The sequence below is a fragment of the Myxine glutinosa genome, chromosome 10 (genome assembly GCF_964187855.1).
Source record: "Myxine glutinosa chromosome 10, kmMyxGlut1.1, whole genome shotgun sequence".
NCBI classification, from domain to species: domain Eukaryota; kingdom Metazoa; phylum Chordata; class Myxini; order Myxiniformes; family Myxinidae; genus Myxine; species Myxine glutinosa.
Window position 1 is genome coordinate 100,214,448 of NC_136270.1, and position 14,206 is coordinate 100,228,653.

Below are 14,206 nucleotides of genomic sequence, written 5' to 3' on the forward strand. Positions count from 1 at the left end.
GGTGGACGTCACGGATGGTTTCGGAGGAGGAGGAGGAGGCGTGAGGCGAGAAATGCGAGCAAATGCGGTGCAGCGGAACATCATTGGCCGATCGAGCGATCGTCAGACCCTCCGCGCGTCCTTGACCCGAGAGCCCCGAATCTCCGTGCATGAGTCCGGTGGAGCCCGAGGTTCGTCCGGTGGTTTCTCGAGCCCCGAGACGTAGCGCACCGGCGTCGGCATGGGCGCCTCGTTGTCCCTACCTCCCGCGGCACGTAAAACGCGTTGCTTGGAAGACGCCCCGGGAGCCACGCAGTCGGGTCCGACCACCTGTGACGTGACGGTGAAACGCCATTCGGTGTTCATCCCCACGTTCACGTGGAAACGGCTCGTGGCGGCCTCGGCCCGGAGGAAGAACTGCAGAAAGGGTGCGGAGGCGACCTCGGCACCGGTTGCGAGCACTCTCCGCAAGTCGCTCTCGTGTGCCAACCTGAGCGCGTGCTGCCAGCAGGTAGGGCGCGCGTGCTGCCGCCTCGGGCAGGGCGCTTCCCTAGTGTAGTAGACCACTACGATCCTAAGGTGTCGGTCCAAGGTAAATCGTGCACGAAACGCAGGTTGTCTTATTAAAAGGTGTTTGGATGTGTCCGAATTGTCACAAATTGCGGCTGAATGACTGTGAAACGGATCCTCCTCGAAAGGTGAACTTTGACCCTTCTTCACAGCCAAATGTCATTCGTTCATTGGTTTCATCGTTTTTACCTTCTATGGCACCATAGTGGATGCGGACATACTTTGGTAAAAACAATCCCACACGTTAAGGTAGAGGAAAAGTCAAATGTCCAACTGGGACATGACACGCATGAAGATTGCTTTGGCGAGATGTACATTCGAGCAGAAACGACGTCATTTAATCCATGACGTCACAATCGATTTTTTAAATCTCCTGAAATAACGTTTTATCACATTCACTTTGTCAAGATGAGCTGTGCACAATTATTTATATTTATATCTGAAATTAAGCAGGTGAGCAGAAAACGTACGCGGTTAAAAGATCGTGTTGAGAGGAGGATGGTGTGAAGAGTTCATATGGCGAATGAAAAAGGGAGAAGAGGTTACAGAGAAGATCAAATTCAAGGAAACATCGGTGCTAGATATAGAGGAAGAGGTGATGGGGGTTATATGGAGGAGGTGTCGTGTGTTCCATGGGAGATGATGTATCGTGGTTTGGATGGAGGAGGTGTCTGTCATGGGTTGGATGGAGGAGGTGTCGTGTGTTGGATGGAGGAGGTGTCATGGGTTGGATGGAGGAGTTGTCGTGTGTTGGATGGAGGAGGTGTCATGGGTTGGATGGAGGAGTTGTCGTGTGTTGGATGGAGGAGGTGTCATGGGTTGGATGGAGGAGGTGTCGTGTGTTGGATGGAGGAGGTGTCGTGTGTTGGATGGAGCAGGTGTCGTGGGTTGGATAGAGGTGGTGTCGTGGTTTGGATGGAGGAGGTGTCATGGTTTGGATGGAGGAGGTGTGGTTTGGATGGAGGAGGTGTGGTTTGGATGGAGGAGGTGTTGTGTGTTGGATGGAGGAGGTGTCATGGTTTGGATGGAGGAGGTATCGTGGTTTGGATGGAGGAGGTGTTGTTTGGATGGAGGAGGGGTCGAGTGTTGGATGGAGGTGTCGTGGGTTGGCTGGAGGAGGCGTCATGGGTTGAATGGAGGCGCTGACATGGAGGAGGAGGTGACATTGAATGCTGAAAAATCTCTCACTCTTACTATGTCTCTCCGAAAAGACCGACTGGACAATCCTCCCATCTACTTTCTCAACCATCCTCTCCAAGAAGTTCTGTCACTCAAGCTTTTGGGTCTCACTATCTGCCATGATCTTTCCTGGGAAAACCACATTTCCAAGCTGGCCTCCAAAGCCAGTACCCGACTGGGCATCGGCAAAGTCCTTCTTTGGCACAACTGAGCTCCTCACCACATACAAGGCTTTCATCCGCAGCTCAATGGATTACTGTTCTCCCCTATGGGCCGGTGCTCCTGCCTCACATCTAGCTCAGCTTCACGCTGTTGAAACCAAAGCTTTTAGTAAGGGCATTTTATGAGATATTTCACAAATCTGTTAACTAAATTGTTACCAAAAGATTTCTTCACCAATATGTTTGTAAAGGTGTGTAATAACATGTGTTAAAATGTTGATGTTCAACTCCCGTGGGAAACCCAGAAAAAAAGCTGTTGAATTCGGGTACCGAAAAATTATTTTCGAGAATTTTTATTTTTTTTAATCGGCCCTTAAGTAACTTATGAGGGGTCAAATAAGGGTTTTTCATGATTCTGAGTTGATTGTTAACATTTATATTTTCACTTTTACATTTACACACAAAGTAGCTTTTATTTCACATACATATATAATACTCAAGAGTTATTTCTCATTCACAATGTCAGAAGTTTCAACAGTCATTGTCTATGTCTTCTTCAGACTCAACAACATCATGACTGCAGTTTCTGCATGTAATGCCATTACAGACTCCACAGGCCGAGATGCACGTGACCCCATTCTTCTTGCAGCTGCATCGCCGGTTGCTGCAATCTCCATGACAATTACAGCTCGTGAACTGCAATAGCTCCTCAGGAGCCGTGGGGTCCAGTGTTGGAACTGGCTCATACCCATGCACACCTATTGTCCATCCATAGTCACTGGGGTTCAGAGACATGCTCTGTAGAAGGATCCAGTCCCGGGTCTGCAGGTAGGCATGCTCTGTAGAAGGATCCTGTTCATCGGTTTCCTCCACAATGGTGTCAAGAGTGCCAGAAGTATCTGGAACATCATCTCCACTCCTACTATTAAGGAAGCAGTATTTGTAGTTTTGTGTCTCCGTGTAAGACTCAGTGTATCCCAGCCGGTGGAACTTGTTGAGCATCCATTTTGACCCAAATCTATGATCAGGTTGTATGGCAAGCCCCATTTGGTGTGGCAATACTCCAGACCGAGGTCGACAGGCCTTAATAAAATTCTGCCCCCAAACGGCAACTCTTTCGTCTGTCTTGACAATCGGTCTCAAGAACATCTGAAGGCTTGCAGGAACAAGTGTCAGCTGACTATCGATGTCAGTCATACTGTGTGTGGTGGGGTATGACTTTGGACCTAAATCAATCAAGGCAATATCATTGGATATGAACTTGAGTGCCGTCTTTATGATCTGAGTCTTCTCATCTCCATGGTCAAGATTAGCATGATGCGCTCGCAGAATATTGTCGGTGCCATCTTTGAGACAGAGTACATCTGCCCTTCTTTCCTGTGTTGTGAAATACAAGGTGTCTTCGTATTTCTCTAGAAGTTTTATCTTTAGCCAATGCTTTGAATAAGAAAGGCTCTTCTCTGGTGACTGATCAAACTCCTGCAGCTTTTCATGGACTTGGTCCATGTTCATTACCCCATGCTCTAATTCTGAGTCTAACCATTCGCAGAATTCAATAAAAACTGCCTCTCGCTCCTCATCAATACCCCTCTGTCCTCTCTTCCTTTTTCCTTCCTCATCAGTCTTGGACAAACTGTCACCTCTCGCAAACATAAGTTTGCATCGCAAATGGTACAGTGTTTCTTCTGCTACCAAGTCGTTGATCCCTTCCAGGCGTCCAGTGACTTCAGTGCCCCAGTCATCCCCGCGACTCCGTGCTGTCTTCAGCAAGCGTGCCTTCAGTGTATCTGCAGTCAAATTATCTGGCACTCTGTATTTCTTTCTAGCTTGTGCTGGATTATTTTTGTAGAGCTGGGCTGGTTGGTTGCAAAGAATGCATACATCCTTATACAGGAGGTCAACTGACTGTGATCTTCTAGAACTGCAGCCAGTTGATGAACTGAACTCACAAGTAGTGCGTCTTCTCTTCAACTTTGATGACTCTTTCTCTGCCTTTGATGCTTGAGCTGACTTCTTGGTGGTTGCAACAAAGTTGTTGTACAGATCATTTTTACACTTCTGGTGGTACCTCAGTTTTCCTTCCTTTTGAGCCTCCTTCATACGTTCCACAACAGTAACATTTTCGACAGTTTCTGCTTGTTTCAATAAAGTTGAGTATCCCTTTGGAGTTGCCTGTATGAGCCTTTCAGCTGGTGTATCCGAGCGTGCACAGATGAAGCAATTGAGCACAGGTGGAGTAACGTCTTCATCCATATTGCTAGACTCCATGTCCTGCAAAGTAGAAAATGAGATGTATTTAGAAATTATTTTTCCACAAAGGAGTGTCTGTGGTGAAATATAAATGTTAACAATCGACTCAGAATCATGAAAAACCCTTATTTGACCCCTCATAAGTTACTTAAGGGCCGATTAAAAAAAAAAAAATTCTCGAAAATAATTTTTCGGTACCCGAATTCAACAGCTTTTTTTCTGGGTTTCCCACGGGAGTTGAACTTCAACATTTTAACACATGTTATTACACACCTTTACAAACATATTGGTGAAGAAATTTTTTGGTAACAATTTAGTTAACAGATTTTCATGTTTCCCTTACTATTTCAGAATCATTGGAATCTCTCGCGATGAAGCTAACTCCAAGGGCCTCTCACTCACTCACCGCAGGCAGGTTGGTGGTCTTTCTGTCTTCTACCGACTCCTATCCGGTCTAGCTCCCCCAGCTCTATCTGTGCTCTGTCCCTCAAATATTCCCACAGGTCGCACAAGATCTGCCAGCAACCCTCTTCTGGTGAAACTGGCAAAATCAAGACTCTCTATTCACCCTCACTCTTTCAATCCTCTTTTCTCCCACCTCTGGAACAAACTCCCTCACTCTCTTCAATCCCACTCCTCCCTCCAGGTCTTTAAAACAGCTGTTCACCACCATCTCTTATCTTCCCCCATCCAAAACCTTGATCTTTTATACCCCCGTTAATTCACCCCAGATCCACTTTTTTGAAATTCCGACTTCTTTCCTGGAAGTCCTAGCAGTCAGTGTCCATGTGTTTTATACCTCTCCCACCCCCACCCCCCTTCCCATGCCCCCTGCCCCCAAGCCCTCTCCCTCCCACAGTTCTCCCCATGTCCCTGTTCTCTACTGTTGTACTTGTGTGATTTCCTCTCTCTCCCCATCTTGTCTCCCGCTCCCTTTATTTCGTTTTATGTGTCCGTTTGGTTTTTTTTGTGATTGTTAGCTCTTACACGAGCCTCGATCTTGTATTCAAAAAAAAAAAGTGTCGTTGGTTGGATGGAGGAGGCGTCGTGGTTTGGATGGAGGAGGTGTCGTGGTTTGGATGGAGGTGGTGTCGTGGTTTGGATGGAGGTGGTGTCGTGGTTTGGATGGAGGAGGTGTCGTGGTTTGGATGGAGGAGGTGTCGTGGTTTGGATGGAGGAGGTGTCGTGGTTTGGATGGAGGCTGTGTAGTGGTTTGGATGGAGGAGATGTCGTGTGTTGGATGGAGCAGGTGTCGTGGTTTGGATGGAGGAGGTGTCGTGGTTTGGATGGAGGATGTGTCTTGTGTTGGATGGAGCAGGTGTCGTGTGTTGGATGGAGCAGGTGTCGTGGTTTGGATGGAGGAGGTGTCGTGGTTTGGATGGAGGATGTGTCGTGGTTTGGATGGAGGAGGTGTCGTGTGTTGGATGGAGCAGGTGTCGTGGTTTGGATGGAGGAGGCGTCGTGGTTTGGATGGAGGAGGTGTCGTGGTTTGGATGGAGGAGGTGTCGTGGTTTGGATGGAGGATGTGTCGTGGTTTGGATGGAGGAGGAGTCGTGGTTTGGATGGAGGAGGTGTCGTGGTTTGGATGGAGGATGTGTCGTGTGTTGGATGGAGGAGGTGTCGTGGTTTGGATGGAGGAGGTGTCGTGGTTTGGATGGAGGAGGTGTCGTGGTTTGGATGGAGGAGGTGTCGTAGTTTGGATGGAGGAGGTGTCGTGGTTTGGATGGAGGGGGCGTCGTGGTTTGGATGGAGGATGTGTCGTGTGTTGTATGGAGCAGGTGTCGTAGTTTGGATGGAGGAGGCGTCGTGGGTTAGATTGCGATCGAAGAGGAGGTGTTGCTTAATGGGTTGAGGAGAAAGTGTCGGGAGGAAGTGATGTCGTGGATTAGATCGAGGTGCTGTTGAAAGTTGGAGGTGTCGGTTCCATGGAGAAGGAGCAGGAGGTTATATGGAGGAGGAGAAGTCGGCAGAGGTTAGATGGTAGAGGTGTCATGAGTTATGTGGAGGATGGTTGGGGTTAGACATGTCAGTTCTATGGAGGTGTGCGTTAGAGGGATGAGGAGGTGGTGTGAGTTGGATGGAAAAGCAGTAGGAGTTTGATTGATATGGAGGAGGAGGTGTCAGAGGTTAAATGGATAATGAGGTGTGGGCAGTTGTTTCCAGATGGAGGAGGTGCTGGGTATCAGATGGAGGAGGAAAAGATGTCTGCGGTAATACCTGAAGGAGCAGATTTTGAGGGTTATTTGGGTGGAGCAGGTGTTGGGTTATTTGAAGGCTGAGGAGGTGTCATAGGTTAGTTGGAGGAGGAGTACGTTATCAGCGAAGGAGATATAGTGGTGTAACCTGAGGATCATTTGAAAAGGAGGAGATGAATGGGACATTCCTGATGTGGAGGGGTGAGAGAGTTGTTTTTTCATCGCTGTAATAGAGTAAAGTGGAAAAAGCAAACCTTTTTTTTGATATCTCCGCCACCAAAGGTGGATGGAAGTTTTGTTTTCAACCACTGTCTGTCCGTTTGTTTGTGAACAAGATATCTCAAAAAGTTGTGGACGGATTCGGACGAAATTTTGCAGGGATGTAGCGTATGTGACGAGGACGAAATGATTAGATTTCGGTGAAGATCCGGAATCGGATCCGGCTACTAGAATTTTTAAAGTGATTCTTCATCATTGGGAGACGAGGCCAAAAACGACACATAGCAGGATGTCTCAAAAAGTTATGGACGGATTTGGACGAAACGTGTTGGACCGGTTGGGTGTCTGACAAGGAAGAATCGATTCCATTTTGGTGAAGATCCGGATCAGGATCCAGCTCTAGTTTTGTATGCAAAAACAAGGCAAAGGTTTTTTTGTTGCGCATGCAGTTTGTGGATGCTGGTTGCATCATTTTCTGGAGGCGAGGCTGTGCCGCGAATGCAGTGCCCTCTGTTTCCAGTAAGCTGGTCCACATTTTACCGACCTTGGAAAGATGACAGGCTGAGTCAACCCACCTGATGTTATTTCAACGGCGCGACAGGGGCTCAAAAGCGAGACCATGTGACCTTAAAGGGACACAATCATGAATTTTTTGGAAGAGATATGTTTTCGAGGATGATATCCCTGAGCCATGAGCACAAAAAATAATTTGGGGGAATAATAAGCCAGATAATCGTGTTTTAAAATCGGATTATTTTCACTTCCGTTATGCAAATGAGCTACTTCCGTCGAAATGCATGACGTCACGGGTTCACAACTCATTAATGGGCGTGTACATCTGCGTTTCATCACGTTAATCTCGCGGTCAAGGTGGTTATAACGTGGGAGATTGATCGGATATCTTCGGAGAATGCGAACTGTCCTCGTGGTATATGGCAAACGAAGCCAAAACCAGCCACTGGCCAATTATACACCTGAGGACATTTAAATCAATAATTACATATTCCCATATGCTAGTCGAGTTTATCGTGATCTACGCACTAATAGTCAGGTTCACTATGTATTTTTGTTTGAGAAGCTTATGGCAACAGTAATCTGAAAATCAACGTTTACATTTGCGCAGCTGCCTGCATAGCCGCCATTTTGGATTTTCAAAATGGCCGCCATAAAATAAGAATTTCCGAATGTCTCATCTTGTAATTGACATAGAAACTTCATTCTAAATGCTAATCCTATGTTTCCAGGCCCAGGGAATCCACAGCTTATGTCAAATCAGTGATTATGAACACCAAAAACCAAGAAAAGAAGAAGTTTGTGAAATTGGTTGTGACTTCATGAAAAAATGCACACTCAAATTGTTGGGAGTGACAACGGCATAGGTGTAGACGTATTTCCGATCTCAGTTTGACACATCATTACATATCATCATCACTCTCGGTGTCATATTCAACATTACTGTCTGCATCGTTTTCACATTCTGTGCCATCAAGATGTTGACAAAATCAAGGCTGCAATACTGAGCTACGGGAATCCCTTTGCTGTTGAAGGTGATGAGCTACACAATTTCATCACACATGCACATGTACGACAAGAGTATGTTCAGCAAATCTTGAACATTGATGACATCGGACAGAAGCTTTATGAAGAGTATGTCAGTGAATGTATCAATGGAGATGTTTGTCTCTGGATACCAGTCAAAAAGCAGAACAACAAGATGTACACGTCTGGCAGCAAGAAACAAACTTTCAAGTTCCGTCACCAGACAGTTGACCTAAAAGAGACCAAATATGTCTATGGTCAGCTGATGGTTCTCACAAGGTCGAGCAGGGACATCGATCAGAAGAATGCAGTTGGCAACTATGAGTTCACATTGACTCCGAGAGCACTATTTGCATCAGACGGCTTAATGCTGCCATGCACTGACAAGTCCAAGCTGATACACAGCCTTGAGAAGCTGGCAAAAACAGATGAAACCCAGGAACAGACAAGCTCGAGCGGCCAAAGAGCAGGATGATGACAGAGGTCCTGTATCATCATCTCCATCGTCGTCATCAAATCAAAATATCGCCATTGTTGATGGAATGGTGCTTGTCCAGAAGATGACAAAGAAATCAAGGACAATCAGCACAGTCAAAGATCTAGCCCAGTGTTTCAATGACAGGCTCGTGAGCTTGACAGCAGGGTTCAGTGAGGTCATCCTGGTCTTCGATACATACAAACCTGACTCACTAAAGAAGGAAACTAGAGAGAGATTACGACAAGGAAAAGCTCCTATACAGTATCAGGTTGCAGATGATACAACATCAAACACATCCCACTGGCTCGGTCTCTATCGCACGAAAAAACGAAAGCAGATTTGACAGACTATCTCGCCAAAGCAACCCTTGATTACAACAAAAACTCACCTCAGTTAGTCATTACATCAGCATCAGGTCACACCAGAAGCAACAGAAACATGCACTTTGAAGACAACTATCACGAGGAGGCTGACACATTGATGATCTGCCTGGCAGTGGAGGCATCACAGCGGTGTCCTGATGCACAGCTAGTATTCTTCACTCCTGATACTGACGTCTTGGTTCTGGCTGTGGCACACTATGATAAGCTCTGCAAACATACACCTATTTTGATGGTATCAGGTACAGTCGAATTAGAGCCAATCTGGAGAGCTTTGGGCAAAGAAAAGGCGCAAGCTATACCTGTATTCCACGCATTCACTGGAGCATATAATGTTGGAAAATTCTCAGGAATAGGCAAAACAACATGGTTTCAGCAGTATATGAAAGCTGAAATGCACTTGGTCAGAGCACTGATGAAACTACCGGAGGAAGGTGACCTAACACAGGAGGTGAAAGACGTATTGGCCAAATTTGTGTGCTCAACCTACTGTCCCCCAAGGGTATTCACATTGCAAGTATCCCTGATCTAAGATGATATCTGTTTTGTAAACACCTAGCTGAAAGTAACAACTTACCTCTCACACTCGATGCACTTGAGGAACACGTCCAGCGTGTGCGGTTACAAAGCCGATATGGTGCCAAGCCAATGTTACGCAGCAACAGCTTTTTGACCCCCTGAAATTTGGTTACTCTCAGGACAAAAGTGGCCAAATACTGCCAGTCACCACAAAGGTTCCTCCTGCCCACAAGACATCATCGAGTTGGTCAGGATGCCACTGCAAAACCAACTGTTCTACACAGAGATGCTCATGCAAGGGGAATAACTTGCCTTGCACAGAACTATGCTTGAGCGACACAGAATGCGAAAACGATGCAGACTGTAATGTTAAATATGACACTGAGAGTGATGATGATGTGTAAAGATGTGTCAAACTGAGATAGGAAATACATCTACAGTGCATTCAGAAAGTATTCAGACCCTTTCACTTTTTTCACATTATGTTATGTTGCAGCCTGGTGCTGAAATCGTTTAAATTCATTTTTCCCTCATCAATCTACACTCAATACCCCAAAATGACAAAGAGAAAACAGGATTTTAGAAAGTTTTGCAAATTTATTAAAAAGCAAAAACTGAAATATCACATTGACATAAGTATTCAGACCCTTTGCTATGACACTTGAAATTTAGCTCAGGTGCCTCCCATTTCTCTTGGTCATCTTTGAGATGTTTCTACACCTTGATTGGAGTCCACCTGTGGTAAATTCAATTGATTGGACATGATTTGGAAAGGCACACCTGTCTATAAAAGGTCTCACAGCTGACAATGCGTATCAGTGCAAAAACCAAGCCATGAGGTCGAAGGAACTGCCTGCAGAGCTCAGAGACAGGATTGTGTCGAGGAACAGATCTGGGGAAGCCGACAAAAAAAATTCTGCTGCATTGAAGGTTCCCAAGAACACAGTGGCCTCCATAATTCTTAAATGGAAGAAGTTTGGAACAACCAGGACTCTTCCTAGAGCTGGCCGCCCGGCCAAACTGAGCAATCGGGGGAGAAGGGCCTTGGTAAGAGAGGTGACCAAGAACCCGATGGTCACTCTGGCTGAGCTCCAGAAATCCTGTGTGGAGATGGGAGAAACTTCCAGAAGGACAACCATCACTGCAACACTCCACCGATCTGGGCTTTATGGCAGAGTGGCCAGACGGAAGCCAAACAGTTCAATCTTGGTTTCATCAGACCACAGAATCTTGTTTCTCACAGTCTGAGAGTCCTTTAGGTGCTTTTTTTGCAAACTCCAAACTCCAAACTTTCATGTGTCTTTCACTGAGGAGAGGCTTCCGTCTGGCCACTCTGCCATAAAGCCCAGATTTTAGAGATCTAAAACATATCTCTTCAAAAGATTTCAAGATTGTGTCCCTTTAAGCCAGCCACGTTAACAGTGAAGCCAACATCAGGCTTAGAGCAGAGGGTTCAAGAACAGAAAGGAGGTGGTAGAAGACTGAGAACTCACCGACTTGTGTGTGATGGGGAAGTGATAGGTCCAGAGACTCAGCTTCCAATAATATTGAAGGCCTTGATTTCCACGGTGTCAAGCTGAGCATGAGGCAGGGGCGCCAGTCTAGAGGGTAGAGCAGTACTCAATCAAGCTGCAGATGAGGGTCTTGTGGGTGGATAAATTCAGGTGTGCCAATGAAGGGATTTGTACGACGATGCCCAATGGTTTGGAGGCCAACTTTTAAATGTTGTTTTCCCAAGAAAGACCGTGGCTGATAGTGAGACCCAGGAGTTTGAATGACTGAACTTCCTCAAGAGGATTGTTAAGAAAGTAGATCGGAGGTTTTATCAGATAGTCCTTTTGGAGAGAGAGATGGTGAGAGTGTGACATCTGTCAGGATTGAAACACATACTTCAAGTGTTTTACCCAGTTGTGGTTATTTTAAGTTCTGAAGAGAGTAAAGGGGCTGCAGCCTGCCTGTCTGAAGGATGAGGTATTTAACAGCAGAGGGTGGAGTCATCACAAATGGCTAAAGGGGATTTTGAAGAGTCAGAGAGATCATTCATAAAGATCAGAAATAGGACTCGGCCCAGAACACTGCCTTGGGACACTCCAGCCCTAATAGGGAAAGGAGATGAAAGGATTTAGTTGAGAGCCACACGTTGGCTACGAGATTAGAGGAAGTCTAGAGAGACAGTCGTGACCTCAGGTCTGACATTGAGGGCCTCCATCCCTTGTTGGGTGAGTAAAAACAGCATGTCCAAGGTGGAGTAACCTGGTCTGAATCCGAATTTTTGGTCTGAGATGAGGTTCTTGGAGAAAAGGAAGGATTTCATATTAACTGCGATGATGGATTCCATAACCTTGCTGATGAGTGGAAGTAAGCTCACAGGTCTGTACGTCCAAGCAGATCGAAGGTGACTGAGGGCAAGTTATAGGGTGAAAAGAGCAGATGGAGGATGTGCAAGAGTAGCAGAGCAGGTATGTAGAACACGTGAGCTGATGCCGTCCAATCCAGTTGCAGAATCGGAGTCGAGGGTTGCCAGAAACTTTTCCACCTTTTCGGGTGCAAAATACAGAATTCAGGAACTATTGGCTGTGATTGGGAAGGATGGGTACTGAGAGTGAGGGATTGGGGAAGCAAGATTTGGAAGCAAACACAGAATTGAGGCATTCAGCCTTCTCACGAGCGGAGTCAGCTGTGGTGCCATTTGAAGAGAGGGAAAGGATGGAAGGGGAGCATATTCCAGAGACAGACTTAAAAAGGGTCCACCAGGTATTAGAGGAGGGACACAAGTTTGAAAGTTCAATCTTGAGGTTGGACAGATATTGTTTTCTGGCTTTCCTGAGAGTGGACACAAACATGTGGGCTTTGTGGAATGAGCTGAGATTGCCTTGAGTCAGATTGGCCTTCCAGGAAGAGAAGGCAATTTGTTTCAGAGCAACTGCCTCAACACAGGATTGAGTGTACCATGGGTGGGAAGAAAGATAAGATAACAGAAGATGAGATGAGATGAATATGTGCATTGTGCATAAGAGAGAGAGCAGTTTTCTGTGGAAGAATTCCCAGACTGAGTTAATATCAGGAGCAGTCAATATGGCAGACCAGTCCTGAAAGGAGATGGCTGCTTGCAGTCCCTGACGATCTTCTTGAGTGATATGCCAGACTCATCGGCATTGAAGCAGCTCCCTGAAAATAGCCAGAGAGATGTTGACTCTCACAAGCATATGATCAGATGAAGCAAATGGAAAAGAGGAAGAGCAGGAGACATTTTGGGAAAGTTTGTCATCACCAAGTCCAGAAGGGAGGATTTCCCATTGGGAGAAATCCGGGTTGGAAAGTTCACAGAATGAGTCAGTTCCATGGATTCACAGTTGATCCAATGGGACCACATTTCCGGAGATAATTTCAAGTTCTCTTATTTCCTGCCAATAGCACGCAGCAGGTTATTGATTATTTTTGAAAATGTTTTTATTTATTGAAAACAAAATGGATTGTATTACATCAAGGTAGTCACTAAAAAGTGGAATCGGTTAAAGGGTGGGGGAAAGATGTTGATGTAAGTTAAACTGGGAAATATTGAGGGAGGAGGTCATTGGGTTCATATCGATATTGATCAACTCTGTGTGTTGAAAAAAAAAATAAAAGGAAAGATATGAGGTTCAAAAGCACACCTGTTTCATTGTGGACCATGTTTGGATATTTCCATGTCGTGCAAAACGTTTTCTTAGCCTCACTTTGCTCTTAATAAGCAACTGTAGACAAACACTGATTGCGCAGTTCATTGTCAGGTGAATACTTGTCTCGCTTATCAATTTATTTGAGATCTCAAACAGCTTTGTTGGCGAACGGTGCATGTGCGATGTGCAGGGGCTGCCACGTGCTCTGGTGAGCAAGCCGCACCACCCCCAGCAGCAGCAGCTCGCGTCCTCAAAGAAGCAGTTGTGTGGGGCAGCAGCAGGTGGAGTGCGGAGTCCCCCTCGCCGCATTGTTGTCCAGGCGTCCACAAGTGAGCTTCTGCGTTGCCTAGGTACCTTTTTGTGTCGTCGTTGCACTCGCCTTAGACACCTAACTCCTGGAGAGCCGGCCCTCTGGCTACGTGCTGTGGACCATTCACTGCTTCTGCAGGGCTGGCAGGACCAGGCGTTTGTGACCCCAGCCAATGTAGTCTTTGTGTACCTGCTGTGTCGCGAGGCAGTGGGTGTGCACACTGGTAGCGTAAATGAGCTCCGTGCTGCAGTGCTCACTTGCCTCTACCTATCTTACTCGTACATGGGTAATGAGATCTCGTACCCGCTCAAGCCCTTTCTGGTGGAGAGCAACCGAGACACATTCTGGGATCGTTGCCTGCACGTCATCGAGATGCTCAGTGGAAAGATGCTCCGTCTCAACGCTGACCCACACTACTTCACCCAGATTTTCTCGGAGCTTAAGGATGAAGGCACAAAGGATCCACCACATCGCTGGGGCATCATACTGGACCGGTAGCCTGGTTCCATTCAAAACGCTCATCTTCCAGGACTAACTCCGATTTGATCCTTATACTGTAAATGCTTTAAAGTATTTGCTAATCCTCGTGCTGCTCAATGTCTCTATATGAGTGGTGCTTTTGGGTATCTTCAGGACTGGACTCCAATGAGCAACTACTAAGAAGCCACAGGATGGAGCTCAGCTACGATGAGTTGGATTTTCCTGCCGTCTATCTTGTCCTTGGGAATGTCTCTATATGAGTGGTGCTTTTGGGTATCTTCAGGACTG

General features: G+C 46.3%; 1 protein-coding gene across 1 annotated transcript; it reads left to right on the plus strand.

Moving 5' to 3' along the window:
• The first annotated feature begins 220 nt into the window (after nucleotides 1–220).
• On the plus strand, nucleotides 221–13,936 carry LOC137433393 (uncharacterized). Its single transcript, XM_068125725.2, has 3 exons — nucleotides 221–490; nucleotides 8,061–8,510; nucleotides 13,319–13,936. Exons 1-3 carry the CDS (start codon nucleotides 221–223, stop codon nucleotides 13,934–13,936), a joined length of 1,338 nt encoding a protein of 445 aa, XP_067981826.2.
• The last annotated feature ends 270 nt before the right edge of the window (nucleotides 13,937–14,206 follow it).